At 35.8% G+C, this 23810-nt stretch overlaps 1 protein-coding gene and 1 long non-coding RNA gene across 4 annotated transcripts in view; one reads left to right on the forward strand and one right to left on the reverse strand.

Moving 5' to 3' along the window:
- The window catches only part of MIGA1 (mitoguardin 1), a 45743-nt gene that overhangs the window by 5839 nt on the left and 16094 nt on the right, over positions 1-23810 (reverse strand). For all 3 annotated transcript variants that reach the window (XM_058177138.1, XM_058177139.1, XM_058177137.1), the window contains 6 exons: positions 8550-8650; positions 6587-6705; positions 5726-5798; positions 4271-4357; positions 3544-3642; positions 3142-3276 (listed from right to left, as the gene is read on the reverse strand). In XM_058177138.1, the coding sequence (XP_058033121.1) occupies positions 3142-3276; positions 3544-3642; positions 4271-4357; positions 5726-5798; positions 6587-6705; positions 8550-8650 (614 nt within the window). The remainder of the gene's footprint in view (positions 1-3141; positions 3277-3543; positions 3643-4270; positions 4358-5725; positions 5799-6586; positions 6706-8549; positions 8651-23810) is intronic.
- Positions 10722-12329, forward strand: LOC131195332 (uncharacterized). Its single transcript, XR_009154416.1, has 3 exons — positions 10722-10733; positions 10839-10894; positions 12101-12329. It is a non-coding gene; the product is annotated as an uncharacterized LOC131195332 (long non-coding RNA).

The raw sequence follows: 23810 nt of genomic DNA on the forward strand, positions 1-23810 counted from the left end.
GCTCACAACCCTGTCAACTGCAGAGAAATTAGATTCAGTACAAATAACACAGAAAGAACTGAAGAGTAGAAATCAAAGTGAGGAGAAAGAAAAGGTGCCTATCTCCCTCTGAAAAAGAAGAAAGATAAAAAGGAAATAACAAGAATGAGTAAACTGGATTCTGCACTGATCCAGCACCCTGGATGCTGGATTGGCACAGAAAGGAATAAAAGGATAATAATGGCAGGTCAGACTTGCTTCCAAGACAGATGAAGAGGCATCTGAGAGGCAAAGAAATATACTCTAGATTAAAAAATGGAAACAAATAGGGTCCAAATTCTAACCCAATCTAACATATGGCACACTTTTCAAATTAATCTCCATTTTGTTAATACATTACAGCCTTTGGACCTCTGCTATTAGAGCTCAGGTATATGTATGATGATGCTGCGAAGGATTTAAAAACAGAATTTAGAATTGGATCCAGAAATGGCCAAATGCCAGTGATGATTCACTGTGACTGGAACATCAAGTTCCAGTCGCAGTTCCTGATGCCATGACTTGTATATCTGCAGTTTGTGGACAATCTCCAAAGGCTGCCTCGTGTACAATGCACTGTAAAAAATGAAGTGAGATGTATTAAAGAATGTTTCACTGAAGCCAAGCAATCTCTATCCATGTGGATTTGTTGCTGGAATACCAACCAGTAGGCTAAAATGAAGAAAGTTGTACCCCAGTGAAAAAAAGGGACCACAAAATGCTTTCAATCTATGAACATGAAATATACCATCCATACATCAATATAGGTAGTTCTCGACTTAAAACAGTTCATTTAGCAACCGTTACAATGGCACAGAAAAAAGTAATTTATGACCATTATTAACACTTACAACCATTGCAGCATCTCCACGGTCACATGATCAAAATTAAAATGCTTGGCAAATGTCTCATATTTATGACGGTTGCAGCATGCCAGGTTCATGTGATCACTTTTTGTGACCTTTTGACAAAGTCAGTCGGGAAATTAGATTCACAAGCTCTTTGCCAAGAAAAGAAATGCTAACCAATGTTCTATAATTATTACAGTATGATCATCTACATCTGATGATGGCTCGGCTAAAAAAAATGGCACTACTATGTTCCTTAATAGGATTGCAATACTCTGTCTCTTAAAGAGGAGTCTATGATCTCACAGACTCACTAATCATAATTTGCCACTAATCATAATAAGCAGGGGAAGGCAAAGCAACAAATTGTCCTTATTCTTGGTCCCTTAAAATTGCAACATGCAACAATCTGGACATTCCAAATTGTAATGTATTGAATGTATTGTGGAATCTAAGCTATAGTGCCTGTAGACAATTATGTTCTTAAATATGTTTTGCAAACATGTCACAATATGCTACATAAAAATTAGCAGCTCTTATATTTGAGCTAAAACCCAAAACAGTAACAATGTTAAGAGAACTGAAGATGGCTGAAGAATAAAAATTATTTTTCATTTCATCACTCCCACTGAATAAGTTCAATAGTGAGCTTAATGAAATCCAAAAAGAATTTTTTTTCAATATATTCTATCTGTTTCCCCCTTGAGCTACATATCAAAAGTTGAAACTACCTTAAAAATACTTACATCCCTTAGTAGACTATTTATTGAACAAACTGTTTTGATAAAACAATAATGTCAAATGTGACATAGTCATCATGCTGTCTTCCTGTCCAATTGACAAAATAAAATTTACAGTGTGATTTTTTCTTAATGTCACGTTGATGTATATCAGGGGTGAAATCCAGTAGGTTCTGACAGGTTCTGGAGAACCAGTAGTGGAAATTTTGAGTAGTTTGGAGAACTGGCAAATATTACCTTTGACTGGCCCCAGAGTGGGGTGGGAATGGAGATTTTGCAATATCCTTCCCACAGGAGTGGGGAGGAAATGGAGATTTTGCAGTATCCTTCCCCTGGAGTAGGGTGGGAATGGAGATTTTGCAGTATCCTTCCCGTGCCATGCCCACCAAGCCATGCCCACAGAACCAGTAGTAAAAAAATAATAATTTCACCACTGATGTATATATATATATAGAGAGAGAGAGAGAGAGGGCCATGGTTGCCATGAAGATAGTAACATACCAGTCTTATAAGTTAGACCAGACAGAGAACAGGAACAGATGAGCTAATTCTTCTTTATTGTAATGCTGCATTAATAAAATCTTGTAGGCCTGAAAGTTATCTCTTCCCCATTTTCTTTAAATCCCAAGAAACTAGGGAAGGTTTTTTCTCAGTCTCTTGCCTTGTCCACATTCCTGCTGCAGGCTCAGCTGTCTTTTAACTGACTATTCCCTTAGCTGTGTCTCTTTATTCTGTCTCCCAAGGCCATCAAATACCACTACCTAGTATCCTTAGCTGATCTATATCTAATTAAAATATTACTATCGGCAACCAAATATAAGATTCTCTCCATCAGCCACAGGTGATTGGATGGGTGCTTAACCTGCCTAACTCTATCCCTAACCTAACCCAACCCTTTAACCTGATCCAATGCTGAATATAGGGAAAGGCTGATTATAAATAGTTCTGGTGTTGGTTTTACATACAGCCTAACACACTTAAATCCCGAACAAGGGACATATTAACTGACCTGGAGCATAACAAAAAGTAGAAGAGAAACAGTTATTTAAACCATTATGTAAGATGTCTAGTGCCATTTCTTCAAATGTAGCATATCAAGTTATTGAATGTTATACTCCTTCATACGGGGATATTAATATGACCTAAATTATGAAAAAAAAAACACCAGAGACTTAAATCAACTAAGAAAACATAACCATAGCAATTATGAAAACATTACATAAGAAAAGGAAAGCACTATAATAAGCTTTCATTCAAAGTATGACTCATCTTACTTGGAAGCAATACACCCCAACTCTTTTCTCGGGGGATCCAAGAGAATCATATCCCACTTTCTTTCTCAATGGAGTACCATCATTCTATTCATTCTGCTTAAAATGCTTTCTAAACTCTACAGAGACTGTCTCTTATCCATACTTGAAAAATTGAAAGTTGAAAAATACTTCTCTCTACAAACTGAGTCCCAGCCTGATGTCAATATATGTAGATATCTCCTAGCAGTACTGAAACATGGAATGAAACAAATATGGACTTACAGTTTCTTTGAAGGAGGAGTTCAACCAGTGGTTATTAACTATATTCTGTATAGACATGGGTGGGTTCTCTAAGTCTTCAAAAGAATCCATTAATATGAAGTCCAAAACAACATCATAAAAGTTTAAGTGTTTCACCTACATGAGGATCAAATTTTTAAAAAGATACGAGCAAATTTATAAAAAAAGAAAAAACATTAACAAGTCCATGCTATAAACTACAATAAAAATCCTGGTGATATTTTAAACAAATTGTTTATTCAAACTGAGTAAATATAAAATAAAAAATAAACTAGATAAAAATAACAGAGTTCCTGAAATATAAACAAAATAAAGTTCAGTAAGGAAATTATAGCTATCAAGGGCCAAAAAAAAAAAAGTTAAAACACTTAATTGAAAGCATACCCCATAAGCAGCCAACTCCATTTCAGTATGAATCCATTGATCTGCTTGTTCTAAAAAAGAGATCATTTCATCAAATACTTCCTCAAATTTCTTTGGGTTCTGTAAAGGAAAACAGAAAACTCTGAAGAACTTGCACATTATATGGATTCTTTCATCCTTGCCTTAAAATTGACATCACTATTTATTTGTAAGTCAAAGGGTAATCTAGAAATAAAAAGAGTATCTCCACTATAAGGCATACTATTTTCTAATATCTGACTTTGTATACAAGTTTTAGAAAACGACACGTAAAACAATACATTTGGGAAATATAAAAGCAGGGGCGAAATCTACTTACCTTCCTTACCGACTCGGAAGTCCATACACCCTGCGCGCATGCTCGCTTCGCTTGCTTGTGTTGCATGTGCATGTTTCATGCACATGTGCAGAGGGTAAAAAACACATTACTTCCTGGTTAAAACCAGGAAGTAATAACACCCAGGCGTCACCGGTGGTTTGGCGATCGCTACCGGATTGTGAGGTCCAGTCAGAACCGGGAGCATTTCACCCCTGACGTATAGCCATAAACTCTTATGAACAATCACTGCCATACCTAGACCAAATTTAAAATCTTAAAAGGAGAATACTACTTTTCCAAAATAGGAATACTTGTTTCTTAATTCATGTTATAAGGGCATTAAATGGTCAAGCTTGTTACAATACAATTATTAAAACAACAAAGGTTTACCTTTCTTGCTCTCAAAATTAAAGCACATAAAATTCTTCTGCCACTTTCAGCAATAAATATTCGATTTGCAGAGTCTGAAAGAATGACCTGTATTTTTTTAAAGAAAAAGTAACCATTAACGAATGGTTAACATGAAAGATGTTAGAACTCAAAATTGAAACCAAATGCACAAATCCATCTAAGTTTTGGGCCCTATTACTCAAAGAGAAATTTCACTATCTTTTTCTTGAGTAAACTTGCTTTAGCAAGAAGGGGAATGAAATCTATGCCCAAAGCCACCATGTCATTTGCTCAGTTTTAGAATAAAACCACTGTGATATATAGTCCACAGATTATGTTTTAACATAGTGTATGACCCCAGCCAACTATAATTTTGTCAAGAATCATGAAAAAGCATGTACCTAAATTATTATATGAACCATGGCAGGAAAAAAAATTGTCAAACAATAATGAAATTCTTGAAAACTTCAACCTGAAGGACTGGAAACAAAGCCTACATATGTGCTTGGGAAATGGAACGATCGGTAGAGCTTTTCCCAAATGTGCCAATATTTTAAACTTTCTTGGAAATGGCTAAATTTAAACAACATTAATTGACTATAAATAGCATCTGATTACTGAACTAAGCTTGCTTTCTAAACACCCTAGTTAGTTTCTTTGTAAACATTTTTACAAAGTGTTTTACAAAGTGTTTTACGAAGTGTTTTACAAAGTGTTTTACAAAGTGTGGGATGCGGTGGCTCAGGGGCTAGGACGTTGAGCTTGTCAATCGAAAGGTCGGCAGCTCAGCGGTTCGAATCCCTAGTGCTGCCGTGTAATGGGGTGAACTCCCATTACTTGTCCCAGCTTCTGCCAACCTAGCAGTTTCGAAAGCACGTAAAAATGCAAGTAGAAAAAATAGGGACCACCTTTGGTGGGAAGGTAACAGCGTTCCGTGCGCCCTTGGCGTTGAGTCATGCCGGCCACATGACCACGGAGACGTCTTCAGACAGCACTGGCTCTTTGGCTTTGAAACGGAGATGAGCACCGCCCCCTAGAGTCGGCAATGACTAGCACGTATGTGCGAGGGGAACCTTTACCTTTACCTTAAACATTTTTAACTTTTTGCCAGAAACAAAGTAAAAGCTGGTTTTCAGCAAAAACATCATAAATCATGGTCACATAATCATGTGATTGCCAAGCATCCCAAATGCAGTCATATGACCACAGAGGGAGCAAATATCAGAATTTTGAATCCAGGTCATAAGTCCAATTTTAAGGGTTTGTTGTAAACTTTAAATAGTTGTTAAGCAACCACTTATAAATCAAGGACTACCTGTACCTTGCAAAAGCTACATAATACTGATTATGTGATTTGTTTGGTCCTGATTACAAATCTCCTCTATGTAATAATTTAACAGACATATGCCATAAGTAGCACAAAGATGAGTTAAAATGTGTCTCAAAGAGTTCTACCTGAAAAGCTTGCCGAATACAGTGGAGCTTAGCAAGGAAGTCACTGTCTCCCAAACATTCCAACATTTCAGTCCTATGCACAAAATAAAGAAGATTTCAAACATAATCACACTTTAATTTAGGCACTTTAATTTAGGCATATTTCAAAACAATCAATACCGTGTTTCCCCGAAAATAAGATATGTCCGATAATAAGCCCAATCAGGCTTTTCAGCGCATGCGATAATATAAGCCACCCCTACAAAATAAGCCCTTATTATCTAATTATCTAATTACCTAATTGTTGCAAGTTGAAGAAGTTTCATTGAACTCGCGAGGTGGTTTTCTTCTACAGCGTGTTTCCCTGCGCACAACGGTGAGGAACATGACGGAGTTGGAAAGGTACAACGCGCATCCCACTTCTTACCTGCCCTACCTGCCATCCCCAAATTGCATCCCTAAAGGGTGGCTAAGCGAGGGGCAGGAGCCCTGTCATGCCCGGCAAGTGGGGGAGAATAGACAGCAAGGGAAGCCACGCATCTCGCTTCTCCCCCGCCCCACCTGCCACCCCTCTTGATAAAGAGATGGTGGGAAAGGGAAGTATCTGTTGCCATTGGGGTGGGGTTGGATGTGTTGGGCCACTCAGACAGCGCAAAGAACAGGGAGGGGAGGCAACGGCTACTATGGGACATCCAGTCCCACGCTCGCCACCTCCTGCACTCCCAAAATAATAAGACCCCCCATAATAAGACCAAGCCCTTATTGGGGAGGCAAAAGAAAATAACACCCTGTCTTATTTTTGAGGAAACACAGTATAAGTTCTGATAATGTCCTTAGAAATTCTGCCATAAGAATTTTTTAGAAATGTAAGGACATTTTTACCTTAAGACACGTGAATAAATCTTGCCTTCTTCTGCCATGCGCAAAGCTTCTTCATATAATGGGCAGTGGCAAAGTGAATCCAGGTGATAATAGTTTCGGCTCTCTTTGTGTTCTGTAAGCTAAAAAAAAAAAGTTTTATTACTAAGTTACTTTCAGAGTCATAACAGCTTTGTCGTCTTTTGAAAGGCACCTGCTCTTTAATATCACTTTACATTGCAGATCATTATGAAAATTAAATATGTAAAAGAAAAGTTAGGGTAACACGTGGAGCATAGACATGCTACTTTGTAAAAGCAGCAGAGCAAAGAGAAATTAAGAATAGGGAAATAAGTATCCATTTATATTAAGGCAAAAATTATATTCTTGGACAGCAAAAATAGCTTTGTTCACCCAAAAATAGGGATATCTAGCCATTAAAAATGCAGAAAAGAATTAGATATTAATTTACACATATATCTCTCTCAAAAGTCCAAAGTAATATAAGTGACTTAAGTGGTCTCTAAGAAGGGATGAGGCAAAGAAACAGGAAAGTAAAAAATTATTATTTTGTATCATTAATTGTATAATTGGAAGGGGGATTCTTTTGTTATAAAGAAAAGTATCAAAGCCTTTTAATAAATGAATTCCCAAAGTAAATTCCAGGACAAGAGTGTAATATAATAAAACATAAATAAAATCCAGCTATAAAAGTCCAAACCATAAAACATTACAACCATTTTTAAACTTTGCAATTTGGTAGTCAAAAATAGCTAGATGAATAATTGCTTGATTAGAAGCCCTTCATAACGGCATTCTGCAAATCTCCCATTCCACATAGAAAGCACTCCAAAGTTAATGTCTTCTGCCACATCACTATTATATCCATATTATCAAACTATACTAAGAACATTTGAAGGACATAATAAATAGGTGGTCCTATAGAAGAGAGCAGTTTCCCAGATAACATGGTTCAGGGCTATACAGATTTATAAATTAAGAATAACTTCCTGGACCCGGGTTTAGTAGCTAATTGCCATCCAATGGAGAGCTTTCATATAATATTATATCTGCTCAATATGAAGCCCTACTTACCTAAGTTAGATGGCATTATTCTCCAGTAGGTAGTAGTTTGCAAGTCATTTTTAAGGGCAGAATATTAATTGTTGACATTAAAAGTACAATAATATGTATTTGACTTACACCTATAAACAGGATTTTAACCAATGTTTATAGAACAATTTATAATCAGCCTAAGATGAACAATTAATACCGTAATTAACACTGTCCTTTAAAACCACCCCTTTCTCAACAATCTAGTAAGTAAATCTATACTTGAAATTTTTGTTATATTGCAAAATAAATGACAAGATGAAATCTAATTTACAGCTGTCCCAGATTAAATATGTCTTTCAGGGAAATAAACATTACAATTCCAATAACATGACCATCTGAGAACTTCAAAACCATCATTTTTCTTGCAATGTTTTTATTGAAAAAAATGACCACTAGAATTCATTAGCCATCTTTCCCATTAATTTATGGAAACTTTCATATTCTGTCACTCTAGCCACAGATATATGCTTTTGTACATTGAAAGCATGTGGAGAAGTATTCTAATCGTGCATCTATGAATATTATTATATTATATGTGTTTACATTATATGTGTTCATAATTGTTATGTTTTATGTTATGTTGTATGCTATGTATTCATAGTTGTTTTGAACCAGTTTGAGTAGTGCTTAAGGCATCAGGGTAGAAAGCATGATGAAACCATGAGTTTTAGTCCCGCCTTAGGCACAAAATCAGCTGGATGACCTTGGGCCAGTCACTTTCATAGCCAGTCTCAGCCTTAAGAAGGAGGCAATGGCAAACAAATTCTGAAAAAAAACCTTTCCAAGACAACTGCAGGTACTTGCCCAGAGTACAAGATCTCAAGTGCATGACAATTAACACAATAAGACAACAAATGTTGCTTCAGTATACCTCAGCAGCTGAAACAAATGAATCTGTTGATCCAATGCTTATTGTATCTCGCATACTGAATTCATCTGTAATATCTTTCATAGTATTATCCATTTGATTACCTTTAAAAAAAAGAGAAAAATGTTGATTACATTTTGAGTCTTCTTTAAATCCCAACAACTAAGGCTAATTTTATTTTATTTTTATCTTAATTATTGTCTGTTTTTTCCAAGATGGCTGTTTTGAATATTGATGGGTTCAGATAGAATGGTAATCCATAAATTATTGTACAAAAATAAAATGGCTGGTATCACATATCACTTTTAGACCAAACCTGCTGAATTGTATTAAGTGTTACAGCAATATCAAATCCTAGGCTTTAGAGGGAAATTTCTTAAAGAAAACTTCAGTATGACTAAACTCAAATCTTAATTGATAAATTTATATTAGACAGACACTAATCACATCAGAGAGCTTTTAAATTAACTCCTAAAGTATTTGTTCTGTTTCATATACTATTTTAGGAACCTACTTCTTATGCACTTTTAAAAATAAATAAAATATTTTACCAGGTTCTCAGATGTTTGGACCCAAAGCATGCAAAGTAAAACCACATTATTAAAAAAAAGTTATTTCTACAAAATTTTTACTTAATTTTTATAGTAATCTTCCAAAAGTAAAATGCTGTTTTCTTATTATGCATTTGGACAGTAGGAGACGGTATATACATAGGAACTTTTAAATTTTCACCCATGTCTTGAAAATAGAAAAAAAATCTTATTAACATAGACATTCATAATAACACTTTGGGGAATTAAATGTTTGAAACTACAATATACCAGAACTCTTTGAAACCTATTGAGTTTCTGCTATATAGCTGTGACCTATAACAGTAAGTTATAGAACCAGTTTTGTTTTTCTCTTCTCTAAAAAGTCATTAGACTGAAATCAGATGTTTGCTGCTGTAAATCTCAACAATTATCTTTAGTGTTCAGCTCTTTAATCAAAGTTTCCAAAATGAAGTCTATGGAAGCATTGTGGTACTACAATTGGTACACAAAACAAAGGGACAAAAATAATGCACAATCTGTCATTTTCTGCATAACAAATAAGAAGCTTTAGAAAAATTATGTTTTTCTAATATACAGTACCTTTAAAGAACATTGAAGTGGTTTTTAGGAAGAAAACAGAGAAAAACATATGTGGATTTCAATTGTTTGGACTGTACATACATAGAACATTTAACAAGTTTAGATGCTTTCTTGGATATTTTCTGAAAATTATTTTCATGTTATATTACAAGTGCAAAGCTGTGAGACTGAAAAAAGTAACTTGTTCAAGAAAAAAGAAACAAGTAGGAGAAATATTTATTAGAAAACATAATAGGTGCTTAGAAATAAGTTACTAGGCTAACAAACAGTCATTTTCAGAAAAATACATATAAACATATATGAAATGCACTATATTTTTCTCTGACTAATTCCTTCCAAAGAAATCCCTGGGTTGTAACTACACATATCATGAGCCATGGTGGTGCAGTGGTTAGAGTGCAGTACTGCAGGCTAATTCTGCTGACTGCCAGCTGACTGCAATTTGGCAATTCAGATCTCACCAGGCTCAAGGTTGACTCAGCCTTCCATCCTTTCGAAGTGGGTAAAATGAGGACCCAAATTGTTGGGGGCATTATGCTGACTCTGTAAACTACTTAGAGAGGGCTGTAAAGCACTGTAAAGTGGTATATAAGTCTAAGTGCTAGTGCTATCAATGTCATCACAGAGACAGATTTTTCATTATATTTTACTCCAAAAATCTGTGAAATCTCATATTTTAGTCATGGAAGACCTGAATAAAAACAGATCTTCAGGTCTTCTATGACTGATATATGAGATCTTGGAGGCCTTGGTGATCCCTGAGCTTGATTATTTGCTTGGACATTTCATTACTTGATTAGGTAACATTCTCAGTGCAAGTGAATGTGGGGTTTGTTCCCTGTTTATTTACAGTGGGTTGCCCAGCCAGTGTTGACGGAGATGTAGTTTTCTCCTGGTTAATTTAGGTTAGTTTAGGTTAATTAGGATATTGTTTTCCACTTGCTTTATTGTTTGTCTGGTGTTAATTCCTGCATATCTGGGTATTGTTTGCTGGAGAGGATGTGTTCTAATCTTTTTGTTTCTTTTTTAGCATTTCAATTATCTCTTTTGAATGGTATGTAAATGTGGTTTATTTCTATGTGTCTGAGTTGTTTCTGTGCATTTATATTCATCTGGATATGAGAACTTGTCAACTAAGATTTGTGTCTGCTATTTTCAGGTCATGTTCATGTCAGAGAATACTTTGCTTTAGTTTCCACCATTCATTTCCAAAAGGTGAGTTACAACAATGCCCAAAAAAGCCACGAGTGTCTTTGGGGACATACCATTTCATAGTTATAGAGACTTTGAATTTGAGCAATCCCATTTACAAATTCCTAATCATTGTAAGCAAATGCATAAAACTTCAAAAGTTCTACCCATCACAAAGCCTACTAGCCTCTATTCATAAATAATAAGCCAGCTGCATTAATTTCTGGCAGATGTCCAAACTTCTTAAGCAAGCTAAATGAAAGTCAACTACCTAAAGGAGATTGTAGGATGCACTCTTTCTAGCTAGCATTTTTTAGTTTTATTAAATAATATCAGCAACATTAGTGAATGTCATAGTGACATTAGTGACTTCCTCCATTTGCTATTAATGTAACATATGGCTGTAGATCCTACTTGGGAAAAACATATGACATGAATAAAGCTAGGAGATGCTAAATATTTCAAAACCGCTAGAACAGTAATTCCTCGTTACAATAACTTTTTTTTTTCAAAGACAAAACATCAAGTCTTATTCAGAGAGCACTTGGTTAATTTTTCCTAGACGTCCATATGCTTAAATTTATAATGTACAAATGTTTAAGAGAGATTTAGATAGAGACACTGGCAAACGAAAGCTCTAGGAATGCACAGCTGCTTGATCCACCGTAGGCAGTCAGTCCCAGATTTCTTACAAAGTCCTGAGTCTGTGTTAGTTACCTCATATGCTATCACCCTATTTATTTCAGAAGACACGGTTCTCAAATGTATCCTCTTGTCTTTTAAGTGTCACTGGATTTTCTATAGCTCATTCTCTTTCCAAAGCAAGCTATAAAGTTGAAAATTGGAAAGTAATCTAAAATCTGATTACTTACATTAGCAGAGAGAAACAACACGTGGCTGACTAAATAAATACATAAAGCATTTTATATATAAAAAGTTTAGCATTTAGAAAAGACATGAAGATCTACTCAATTTGGGCAATTATTACTAATTACTATTAGTAATTAATTTACATGCTACTTCTCTGATCATCATGTTAACAAATCTAAAATATAAAGAAAGTCACTTTTATGGTAATATAACTGTGGAAGAGACAAAAATATTTCTCCTACTTGGGTAGTTCTGTTTTTTTCCTTGCAAAACTAAACTTTCTTAAATATGTGTTTCTCATAGAATTCCTCCTTTCTTGAACATTTCCTTCTTTCAATACTTTTTTTAATATTTACACAGATCTTCTTTACTTCACCTATGTTTTCCAAGGAGAGATTACAATTATCCACAGAACTAAAGGAACATTTAATTATGAATGAAGGCAATTATATGTGACCCAGGATCCTGCAAAATTTGATCAGCTTGTAAATGAAAAATGGATGGGTAAACAAAACAACAAATTTTAAAATTCTATTGCTTATTAACATATATATTATTTAAAACTGACCTTCTCTGGCTGTCTAGCCACTGTTTGTCCTCCAAGTTTATTCTAGTGTAAATTCCATTCCTTTTTTTTTCATTTCCTGGATCTGACTACTATCATTCCAAGTTTAAATATATATTTTTATCATTTTCACCACTATATAATTATTTGTGGTAAAATCAAAACAATAATTTAAAAGGAGTTATTGTGAGACTGTTAAAATGCATACATACACTTGTCCAAAAGTAGGACCAGCTCCAGTTAATTTTTATTATTCAACTGCCCTGTCTGAAATATAGTTTATCAAAGCTTACAAAATACAATATTATTTGCAACCTCAAGTTATTTTTTTTTCTACTATCTTATATCCGTAACACAGTATTTGTGATATGAAAACAGTAGAATAATGGCATTGTGCTTTTTGGCTAATGCTCACGTGCTGTCTGTCTGGAAGAGCTTAAATGTCCAATTCATAGAAGAAGCTTAAAAATCAGTAAGCTCCAAATCCCCAGACTCAAAGACACACTGCTCTCATTCCCAGCTGCCCTGACCTTCTTCCTCTTTGCGAAATTATTTACTGTATAATCCCAGTGCATTAAATCCTCATACATATCTAAGGAACATTTTTGTTATATGCATTCTATTCAGAGAGGACCGCAGCCCATTTCCAAAAGCACTTCTGAAAAATATGCTTAGCAGGACAGTATTCTCTTCCCTGTCAGCCTTTATTACAATTAAAACAGCCAACTTGATCACTTGATCACAATTCCCTACAGCAAGCTTGTCCTGTAGTATGGCATCACTTTGGCTAGTATGCCAGGCCAAGTCTAGGTCTTTATCTGGACAGTTAATGTCACCCATTGCTTGCCACCTCCTGAATTAAGAGAAGGACCAAGACTCAAGGAAGAATGAAGTGGTGTAAGAGTTTGCTCTATTTCTAGAGCAGAAGAAAACATTCTGATGAGTCTGACTGAAAATATATCCCATCCAGCATCATGTTCCCAGAACAGAATGACAAATGGCTTCACCAGAAACCTAGAAACATCCATTGTGCTAAGTACTGCCTTAAAACTTTGAGGAAGCAGGCATCCAACATACTCAAAACAAGCATGTTTTTTAGCAGTTTCAGCTGATCAAAAATTAAAATCCACACAACACAGCAAATAAAGCTTAGGTTGTTCACACACGAGATGTCAGGAGGAATATCTCACAATATTGTTTTAGAATGTTTTAAAACGTTGACAAAATAAAATGAAGCAACAAAGGCTTAGCAATGACTACAGTATTTGACTTCTCTACTCTTATTAAACATGAATGAACTCAGAGAGACTTTTATTTACATTCCTTACATATGTGGGAGAGCAGGAAAAATAAAAGCCATATACAGTATGAAATTCATAAACATACTGGGCTTCACTGCTAAAAAGAAAAGAGTTCATAATTATTCTTAACTCACTAAGACTAAGACAGGAAAGAACATCATATAGTGTATAAATTTTAACATTGTCCTGATATTTTTTCTAAGATATTTTCAAAGAAGAGCCTGGAAGAGTTCTTTTGGAGGATATGAACTCAAGCCGTACACTGACTAGCTCTTGTTTAGGACATTCTTTTTAAATCACAGAAAAGTATTCAAAATATCCTTCAGTTTATTTAACCATGGTCTATTATTTTGGCCTGTTGTTTTTCTTCCCATTTGTCAATTCCTTTCATTTACACCCTTCCTTTAGGTATTGAAACTTCAACCCCTTTATTAATACTGGCATTTATTAATACCAATATTAATAAACTACTTGATATGCTGCAGGGTTAATTTGAATTTGGGTGTTTTGCTAGATAACTCAGAGCAAAGAGCTATGTTTTCCCCCTTCCCATGTGTCTGCTAATTCCCTTCATAGTCATCATCCCCACGTCCCCACTGTTAAGAGGGAATCCAATCGCCTAACTTAACTGCCTACTAGTACCACTTTCTGTGTCCAGGAGCTAGAAAACTTAAAAATTTGACCGAAAGGGAACTTTAGGAGGGTCAGATCTCTCCAGTATACTTGAGGAAAGGAGGGGGAGGGTATCACTAAAAATTACAATAGAAACCAGAATATAAACTAATCATCATGAGACAGTTTACAAACTAAAGATCTTTTTAGTAGGGAAAACAAAGAAACCAAGAAAACTATCAGGGAAAAGAAGGCTCTTAAGAAAGTATAACAGAAGAGAATGAAAACTTTTGTGATATTTTTTGTAAATAAAAGAATTTTTTTCAGAAGCTACCAAAAGTAGGATATTATTTAAAGAGAAACACAGAGAAGCACAGACAATAGGCTATTTCAGAATATTATAGAATAAGAAGAAATATTTCAGAAAAGTTACAATAATTGTTTCGATCTGCAATTGCAACAGAAATTATAGGCTTATACATTCAAAATACAGTGAAATAAAGGTATAACTATCAAGGCCAACATTTGTAGTTCCTTATTTTCAGCATAATTGCCTTTTTTAGACAAGCTTTTTTTATAAGATTACTAGAAATCTGTGAACCATTGGGTCATCATTTTAGAGCCATTTCCCTACCAGATTCCTTTAGGTCTGTAATATAATATAATACCGCAAAGGTTCTTAAAACTTCAGGGACATATTCAGAGATGTATCTGCCTTGAAAGTAGGCCACATCAAATTGTACAGCACAGTCAAATATCAGGAATCGACCGCAAAAAATGTTTTATTACATATTGTATTATGTCATAAAATGTTTTTAAAAATTTGCAAAATTATTATTCCACCAGAGTCATGGATCCCAGTTACTGGACACATTCTGTAAGCTAGCCCATTTGAGGTACCTTGGTTCACTTTTGCCTTATGATTCACCATTTTGCATAGTTAAAAATTACTGAAACAAGAATCTTAATAGATAAAAAAGGGTTAAATTTAAAAGCTGGCAATAACATTACCTTGCATCTGATTCTGCATTTCAAAATCTATTTACCCACTACTGATTTTACACCACATGACCTCTAGCTCTTTCCACTTATGACTGTATGACTATAACTTGTTGCTGGCAATCCTTATGATTTATATTGCTATACTGATCATCAATTGTATTGTAAATGTTGTACCTTGATGAACGTATCTTTTCTTTTATGTATACTGAGAGCATATGCACCAAGACAAATTCCTTGTGTGTTCAATCACACTTGGCCAATAAAAAATTCTATTCTATTCTATTCTATTCTATTCTATTCTATTCTATTCTATTCTATTCTATTCTAAAGAGCTCACTCCTGTTCTAAAATTAATTCCAATTACCTTGCAGTAAGCCTATATCAGGGGTGTCAAACTTGATTTCTTTGAGGGCTGGATCAGCATTGTAGTTCTCCTCCATGGGGGGGGGGAAAGGGGGGTAGATGGGACAGATGCCTCCTGCACAGGGGTGAAATGCTCCCGGTTCGCACCGGCTCGCCAGATTAGGTAGCGATGGCAGCTGCTGGTTCAGAGGACTGGTAGCAAAAATCCCTGGTCCCGCGCCCCCCTGCCTCTGCTGAGCCGCACCATCAGCAGAGGTTTTTTTTTTTACTTTTAAAAGTTTTTCTTCAGCGGAAACATGTCTTTAAAAGTAAAAAAAAAACCTCTGATGATCGCGGGGCTGAGCAGAGATCATCAAAACTCTTTAAAAGTTTTTTCAAAAAAACCCTCTTCAGCCGAAGGGGGAAAAAAAAACGAAAAAAAACCCAGGTTTTAAAAGCCTCCTCTGGCGATCCCAGAGGAATTTCCTGATCCTCACAGGCTTTTAAACGCACTTTTTAACAGCCCCCACTTACAAGAGCCCCCACCCATGCCCAGCCAATTCCCCCTCCTCACTTACCTATAATTACTGCTCCTTTCAGCAACAGCATGCTTTTTCTTCAGCTACTGAAGAAAAAAAAAAGCTTGCTTTGACTTCCCGCTTTGCTGGCTGAGGAACTCTGGGATTTGAAGTCCACAATAAAATAAAATAAAATAAAATAATAAAATAAAATATTTGTGCAGCTTTCTGAGATTTGGTGTGTTTCTGTAGTGTTTCACTCTAACTACACAAACACACAAAATCTCAGAAAGCTGTATGTGGCATTTTGTGCGTGTGTGTGTGTGTGTGTGAGTTGTATGTGTGTAAAGTGTGAAAGTTGGTTTTTGAGCTTTTTGTGGTTGTGTGAAGTGTGAAGTGCAGCTGCTTTTACATTGTGTGTGTGAGTCAGTTGTGTTGTCTGTGTGTAAAGTGTGAAAGTTGGTTTTTGATACCTCTTATTGTTTTTTATAATTTGTTTATAATTTTTATTATTTATTGTTATTGGCCACGCCCACCCAGTCATCTGATCACCAAGCCACACCCACCAATTAAGCCACGCCCACAGAACCAGTAGGGAAAATTTTTAGATTTCACCCCTGCTCCTGCAGCAGTTTGCCAGCCAAAACTGGATGCGGGGGGCCGCGTAAATCCCTTGCACTGCGTTTTGCCTGGCAAAGTGCTGCAGGAGGCCATCCAGGCCAAAAATGGGGCACTGGGAGACCGTGTTTTGGCTGCCAGAGGCACCATGGGAAAGTCCTTTGATATTTCCCGGCTGGCCCCGCGGGCCAGATTTAAGGACCCCACGGGCTGGATTCGGCCCATGGGCCTTGAGTTTGACACCCCTGGCCTATATGAAGGATCCAAGAAATGTATTAGTAACTATATAATATGTCACTATAACTCCTTCTAGCAAGACCCTAAAAGAAATAAAATCAAACATCTTAAGTAGAGAGGTTTCCAAATTCTATGCATTGCATTTGCATTGGTTTTTAAAAGCAGCTTGTGATGGTAGCAAAACAAGTAATAGGCATTAATAGGAAAATCTATTAAACAGCCCTTTCTAGGTAAAGTTGGCTGACACTGCCAGGTTTAAGGTACAGACTTAAAAGCTTAGACTTGCAACCAGCAGCCTTAACTATACAAACATAATTTTATAATATAAAGAAACATAAATAAGAGCATAAGAATTTCCATCCTAAAAAAGGAAGGACAAAGAATTTTTAAAAAATGAAGAGACTTAATAAATAATCTTTTTTTTTTGAAGTGCTTAACCCTATAGCGATTGAAAGAAACTGAAAACAATAGGATTTTAATCTAGTGATTCGAGAGTTCTCACCAAGACTCACAAACTCTGAAAAACTCCAAAGAATGTAAAAATAATAATAATTTAAAAACCATTATTATGAATCACAGAGGCCATGTTGAGGAATTTTAGGTCACATATATATAATGAAGGCCATCATAATTAACCAGGAACCAAGCTTAGTTTATAAGAATCAGTGATTATAAGAATCAGCTACTGGTACTTTTATTGTGTATGGAATTATTGTCTACTAAGAATAGTATTGGTTTATTAATCAAAGATTAAAAAACATAATGCTTAGAAAATGCTGCAATTCATACTGATTGCAATTTGGATGGGGTTCCACTTTCAGACCATGCCTTAGGACAGCAGACTTCAACAAATTTAGACAGAACATAAACAATGCATACATGGCTTAATGCAATCTAATTCACTCAACTGCCTCTATCTCACTCAGTCTGCCTGTATATATTGTATTTCCCTTGCATAAGGCATTTAGACAAAACTTGGGGTAATATTCTTCTTTTACAAACTTTGTTATTTACTGACTAATAAGAACAAAATTTGTTAGTCTATGCAAAAACGTTAGTCTGGCAGCAAACCAGTTGGAAACAGTTGTGTACATTTCATGGCAGGATCTTAAAACAGGAATTACTTAATGTAACAATAATAATGTGACCAATGAAATTCTGGACATTATCACTGTTATTGGGGTTTGCTATAATTCACATCGGCCAGCTGTATTTTTAGTTAGCCATAAAATACTGTGCATATTTGTGTTGTGATTAAATAAATATGTCCAACTAACTTGCTTTTTGTGAATGCATGAAAAAGAAAAAATGAAGTAGGAAGGGGAGAAAAAAACTTCTGGGACTAGAGTGTATTTTAATTCCTGTTCCAAATGACTGACAGACTAATTTGGCCTTCCTACCATTTGTATGAAAAAAAAACCTGGTTTACATTCTACCAATGTGGAGTCCATAATTGATATTTTCTAGGAATATTTTCTAGGAATATTCCAGGAAACCCCCATATGATATGAGAACTCTGATTGTGAGGGTGGTGGTGGTCATCTTTCAAATCTTAACTCAAATCTTAAAACTGTGACTAATGCCAATGACTTTGGAGCAGCTAAACTCTGAATCAGGCAATCCAAATAAAACTCAGCTGTTAATTCAGATTTCAGTAACCTACTTCTCACAGCTTGTAAAAGTGTGTTGCAATATTAAACATTGGGGAAAGAGTCCCACAAAAATCCACCGTCAGATTAAGTTGTAATTTATTCCTACTCATTTGCTATTTTCTGGAAAAGAAAAATATAAAGCTGCAAACATCTATGCCATACACCTTGACCCATGTAAATAGATTGGAAGAATGGGATGTGATAATGAAGTGGAGAAATCAAGGGGCAGTTGCCACTTTCACTATAAGTGGGTCCAAAATGAGATGAGTCAATGTTCCAGTTCACTGTATGAAGCCCTAAAGATGGATAAACAGTTGTTCGACAGTAGAATATGAATCAAAAGGATTTATAGAAAATGATGCTTATCCTTTCTAATTCAGGTTGAGGCACTAGCACTAGCACAGCCTAGGGATATTAAGATTTTAAGAATTCCAGTGAGTGCATTTTCACTTTTTTTCAAGCAGTAATACATTTTTGTTTACGAGGACCTAATGGTCAGCTATCACTCACACCAAGAAACCTCAAGGAGGGATTTTTTTTCTCACATTTTTTCTACCACGTCAACCAGATTATATATATTTTTAAATAATATATAAATTCATAGCAGTTTTAACAGAACTCATTATTCTTTTTATATTCACCTTTCCATACTTCCACCTCTTACAATACTAGACAACACAGTATCAACAGTAGAGACCTTCAAATTTCTAGGTTTTATCATATCGCAAGATCTAAAATGGACAGCTAACATCAAAAACGTCATCAAAAATGCTCAACAAAGAATATTCTTTCTGTGCCAACTAGGAAAGCTCAAACTGCCCAAGGAGCTGCTGATACTCTGTTCTACAGAGGAATGATTGAGTCTGTCATCTGCACCTCTATAACTGTCTGGTTTGGTTCTGCAACCCAACAAGACAGACACAGACTTAAGAGGATAATTAGAATTGTAGAAAAAACAATTGCTACCAACCTGCCTTCCATTGAGGACCTGTATACTGCAAGAGACAAAAAGAGAGCTATGAAAATATTTACAGACCCCTCACATCCTGGACACAAACTGTTTCAACTCCTACCCTCAAAATGACGCTATAGAGCACTGCACACCAGAACAACTAGACACAAGAACAGTTTTTTCCCAAATATCATCACTCTGCTAAACAAATAATTCCCTCAACACTGTTAGTAAACACTATTTACTAAGTCTGCACTACTATTAATCTTCTCATCGTTCCCATAACCGATCTCCTTCCACTTATGACTGTATGATTGTAACTTTGTTGCTTGTATCCTTACGATTTATATTGATATTGTTTCCTGATTGCTTATTTGTACCCTATGACTATCATTAAGTGTTGTACCTTAGAATTCTTGATGAACATATCTTTTCTTTTATGTACACTGAGAGCATATGTACCAAGACAAATTCGTTGTGCGTCCAATCACACTTGGCCAATAAAAAATTCTATTCTATTCTATTCTACACCATCTCTTCTTTAACTCCCCATTTGCTTAAGCCAAGAAAATTGACAAGCTTGGCATTTAGTATCGGAAGCCCACAAACAAAAGCTTTGTATCTTTTCTTCTATATTGATAATACCGGTAGGTTAATATTTTTATCTTCAAAATTAGGATAAACATTTTTTCTTCTTTCTCTTTTATTTTTGCCAAGAAACCTATTGCTTGTATATTTTTCAAACTTGGCAACTTTAAGATATGTGGACTTTAACTCTCAAAATTCTGAAGCCAGGATGCTGGGAGCTGATAATCTTAAAACTGCCAAGTTTGAAAAGCATTGTTCTAGCTCAATCCACACAGAACTATTCCATATCCCATTAAGTGTCATGTTCAATTTGGCTCAATCTTCAGACAGCCGAGACTAAGAAAACAGAAAGTATTAAATTTTTTAGCCTTACTGACCCAATTCCTCCTAGTATTATTACATTACTAAGTTTTTTCTGCCAAATTTTCTTTCCATTATTGTGCCTGAATTATGCTGTTTTTGGCAGGATTTTGCTATTTTGCAATGCCAAAAAAGTTGTTGCTAGCTCTTACCTTGTGTTCTTCAACTTTTCAGTTAAAGAAATTATAGTTTATGACATATGGAACGTAATAGATGGATGAATTTGCTATTGATTCGTATTTAGTATAAATTATGTATTCAAAATTTGAAGTCCGAGAGAATTCTATCAGAGTTTGTCTGGTAATTCAAGCCTAAAATTTCACTTGATGGAGGAAAAAAATAAACCGATAGGGGAAAAAAGTTTACTGAAAACATATCGTCTAATGAAACAGCAGATTTTCCTTATTAAATTGCTTTGAAAATCATATTAATCATATTAATCATACGGTGATAGTGAAGATAGAGATATGGATCCAAAAGTAAGTTAAAATAGATATTTAGCCCTGGCAACACATCAGATGTCTTTAATTTCTAGGGAAATCATATATAAATGTTTACAATATTAAATACATACATGATATTAGCATTAACACTAACAAGGAACAAATGGTTAAATAAGTAGAAGTTGTAGGAATCTTGAGAGATTATATAATTTTGCAATTCACTATACTGCAGACAGGGCAGTCAGATTAGAGTTCGATTTCAATAGAGCTGACTTCAATAAGCTAAAAAGGAAAAAGGAGCAATCCTGAAAAATGAAATAAAGGTGGCCCAACCACAAGAAAGAAACGTGGAAGATATCTGGTGAATCTAGTATACTTGCATAAAGTGCTTATTGAAAAACAAAATGAGAAACAAAAAGAACCACTTTTAAAAATAGAAAGGTGCATATAACTAAAAGAGATTGTAAGGGAATAGCCCAAATCTGTAGGGATAAGATCAGGAAGGCTAGGGGTCAGAAAGACTGCAATTAACACTAAAAATAAAAAAGCATTATATGAATATATGCAAACAAGAGGAAAATAAAGGAAACAATGCTGCTTAGAGAAAATAGCAAGATGATGACGGCAACAGGGACAAAGTATTACTACTCCTTTCTTATTTCATAACTGTCTTTTCACAACAAGAAAAAGTGGTCCAACCTGTCAGAAGCTGCATCATTGTAGAGGAGTAGGTGGTAGAAGACAGAAAATAGGCTCAAGGCTGTCAAGTGCAAGCAATGCAAAGTCCTGCATGTAGTAGCAACTTCAAGATAAGCAGCATTAAATAAGCTATTAAAGACGGAATTTTTTTGGAGAGCCTTCTCCTGATTTTATAATGCCATCTTAATTTTAATTGGTTTTCTACATTGAATGTAGAAAAATGAGTGGAATGAGTGCATCATTGCACTCATTTCACATGCTAGTAAGGTTATTCTTAAAATCCTACAAGCTAGGCTCCAACAGTATGTGGATTGAGAACTACCAGAAGTACAGGCAGGATGTCGAAGAGGCAGAGGAACTAGAGATCAAATTGCCAACATACGCTGGATCATGGAGAAAGCTAGGGAGTTTCAGAAAAACATCTACTTCTGCTTCATTGACTATGCTAAAGCCTTTGATTGTGTGGATCACAACAAATTGTGGCAAGTTCTTAAAGAGATGGGAGTAACAGACCATCTTATTTGTCTCTTGAAAAACCTATATGCGGGTCAAGAAGCAACAGTGAGAACTGGACATGGAACCACTGATTTGTTCAAAATTGGGAAAGGAGTCCGGCAAGGCTGTATACTATCGCCCTGCCTATTTAACTCTCATGCAGAGCACATCATGAGAAAGGTGGGGCTAAATGAATCAAAAGTTGGAATTAAGATTGCCAGGAGAAATATCAACAACCTCAGATATGCAGATGATACCACTCTAAATGGCAGAAAGCGAAGAAGAACTAAAGAGCCTCTTGAGGCAGGTGAAGGAAGAGAGTGCAAAAGTTGGTTTGAAACTCAACATTAAGAAAACTAAGATCATGGCATTTAGCCCTCTCAATTCCTGGCAGATAGATGGGGAGAAAATGGAGGTAGTGACAGGTTTTATTTTCCTGGGCTCCAAGATCACCGCAGATGGGGACTGCAGCCAAGAAATTAAAAGACGCTTGCTCCTGGTGGGGAAGCTATGGCAAATCTAGAAGCGTACTAAAAAGCAGAGACATCACCCTGCCAACGAAAGTGCATATAGTCAAGGCTATGGTTTTCCCAGTTGCAACGTATAGCTGTGAAAGTTGGAGCATAAGAAAGGCTGAGCACCAAAGAATCGAGGCCTTTGAACTCTGGTGCTGGAAAAGACTCCTGCGAGTCCCTTGGACTGCAAGGCAATCAAACTGGTCAGCCCTAGAGAAGATCAACCTTGACTGCTCTTTAGAAGGCCAGATCCTGAAGATGAAACTGAAATACTTTGGCCACCTAATGAGAAGGAAGGACTCACTGGAGAAGAGCCTAATGCTGGGAAAGATTGAGGGCAAAAGAAGAACGGGACAACAGAGAACGAGGTGGCTGGATGGAGTCATTGAAACAGTAGGTGTGAGCTTAAATGGACTCCAGAGGATGGTAGAGGACATGAAGGCCTGGAGGAACATTGTCCATGGGGTTGCGATGGGTCGGACACAACTTCGCAACTAACAACACATTGGATGTAAGTCATCAAGAGTCTTTTTTAATGCAATGGGATAGAAATATACTAAATATCTGACTCAACATAATGTTTGTGAGAAGTATCTGGATGTTCTGATAGAACACAAAGTAAACACAAGTCAGAATTGTGCTAATCATATACTTCTAAGAATCATTTTTTAACTTCTCTGCCACTTACATTAGATGATAAGTTCTATTTCGGAACACTCTACTTGATAGAGGTTCTTTCTTGTAGTCCCAACACAGAACCCATCCCACTAAGGAGTGAACAATAAAATACCCAGGATCTCAGGAGGATGAAATATGAATATGTCCTCTTTGGAGCTTGGTAATAAATATGGAAGATCATAGATTTATGATCTTCCCCCTTTTTTTAAGGAGCAATAGTAGGAGCTGAAAAAGATGGCCCTCCAGAGATTCGGAGAAGGGTGCTGTCTGGGTTCATCCAAGACCTACATTTGACAGCTTTGTGTGTCCACAGCAAATAAGAATAAAGTAATTAAAACATCAGTTATGGCAAGTATTACAAAAGGGCATGTTAGGTACAACCTATTTAAAAAGTCTTTAGCTTTTTTCTATATACCGTTGGGACGTGGCTTACAACAAGGTTGAAGTTTTCATGCCTGGGACCACCAATATTATATAGCCATGATAAACATGC

The sequence above is a fragment of the Ahaetulla prasina genome, chromosome 3 (genome assembly GCF_028640845.1).
Source record: "Ahaetulla prasina isolate Xishuangbanna chromosome 3, ASM2864084v1, whole genome shotgun sequence".
NCBI lineage: Eukaryota > Metazoa > Chordata > Lepidosauria > Squamata > Colubridae > Ahaetulla > Ahaetulla prasina.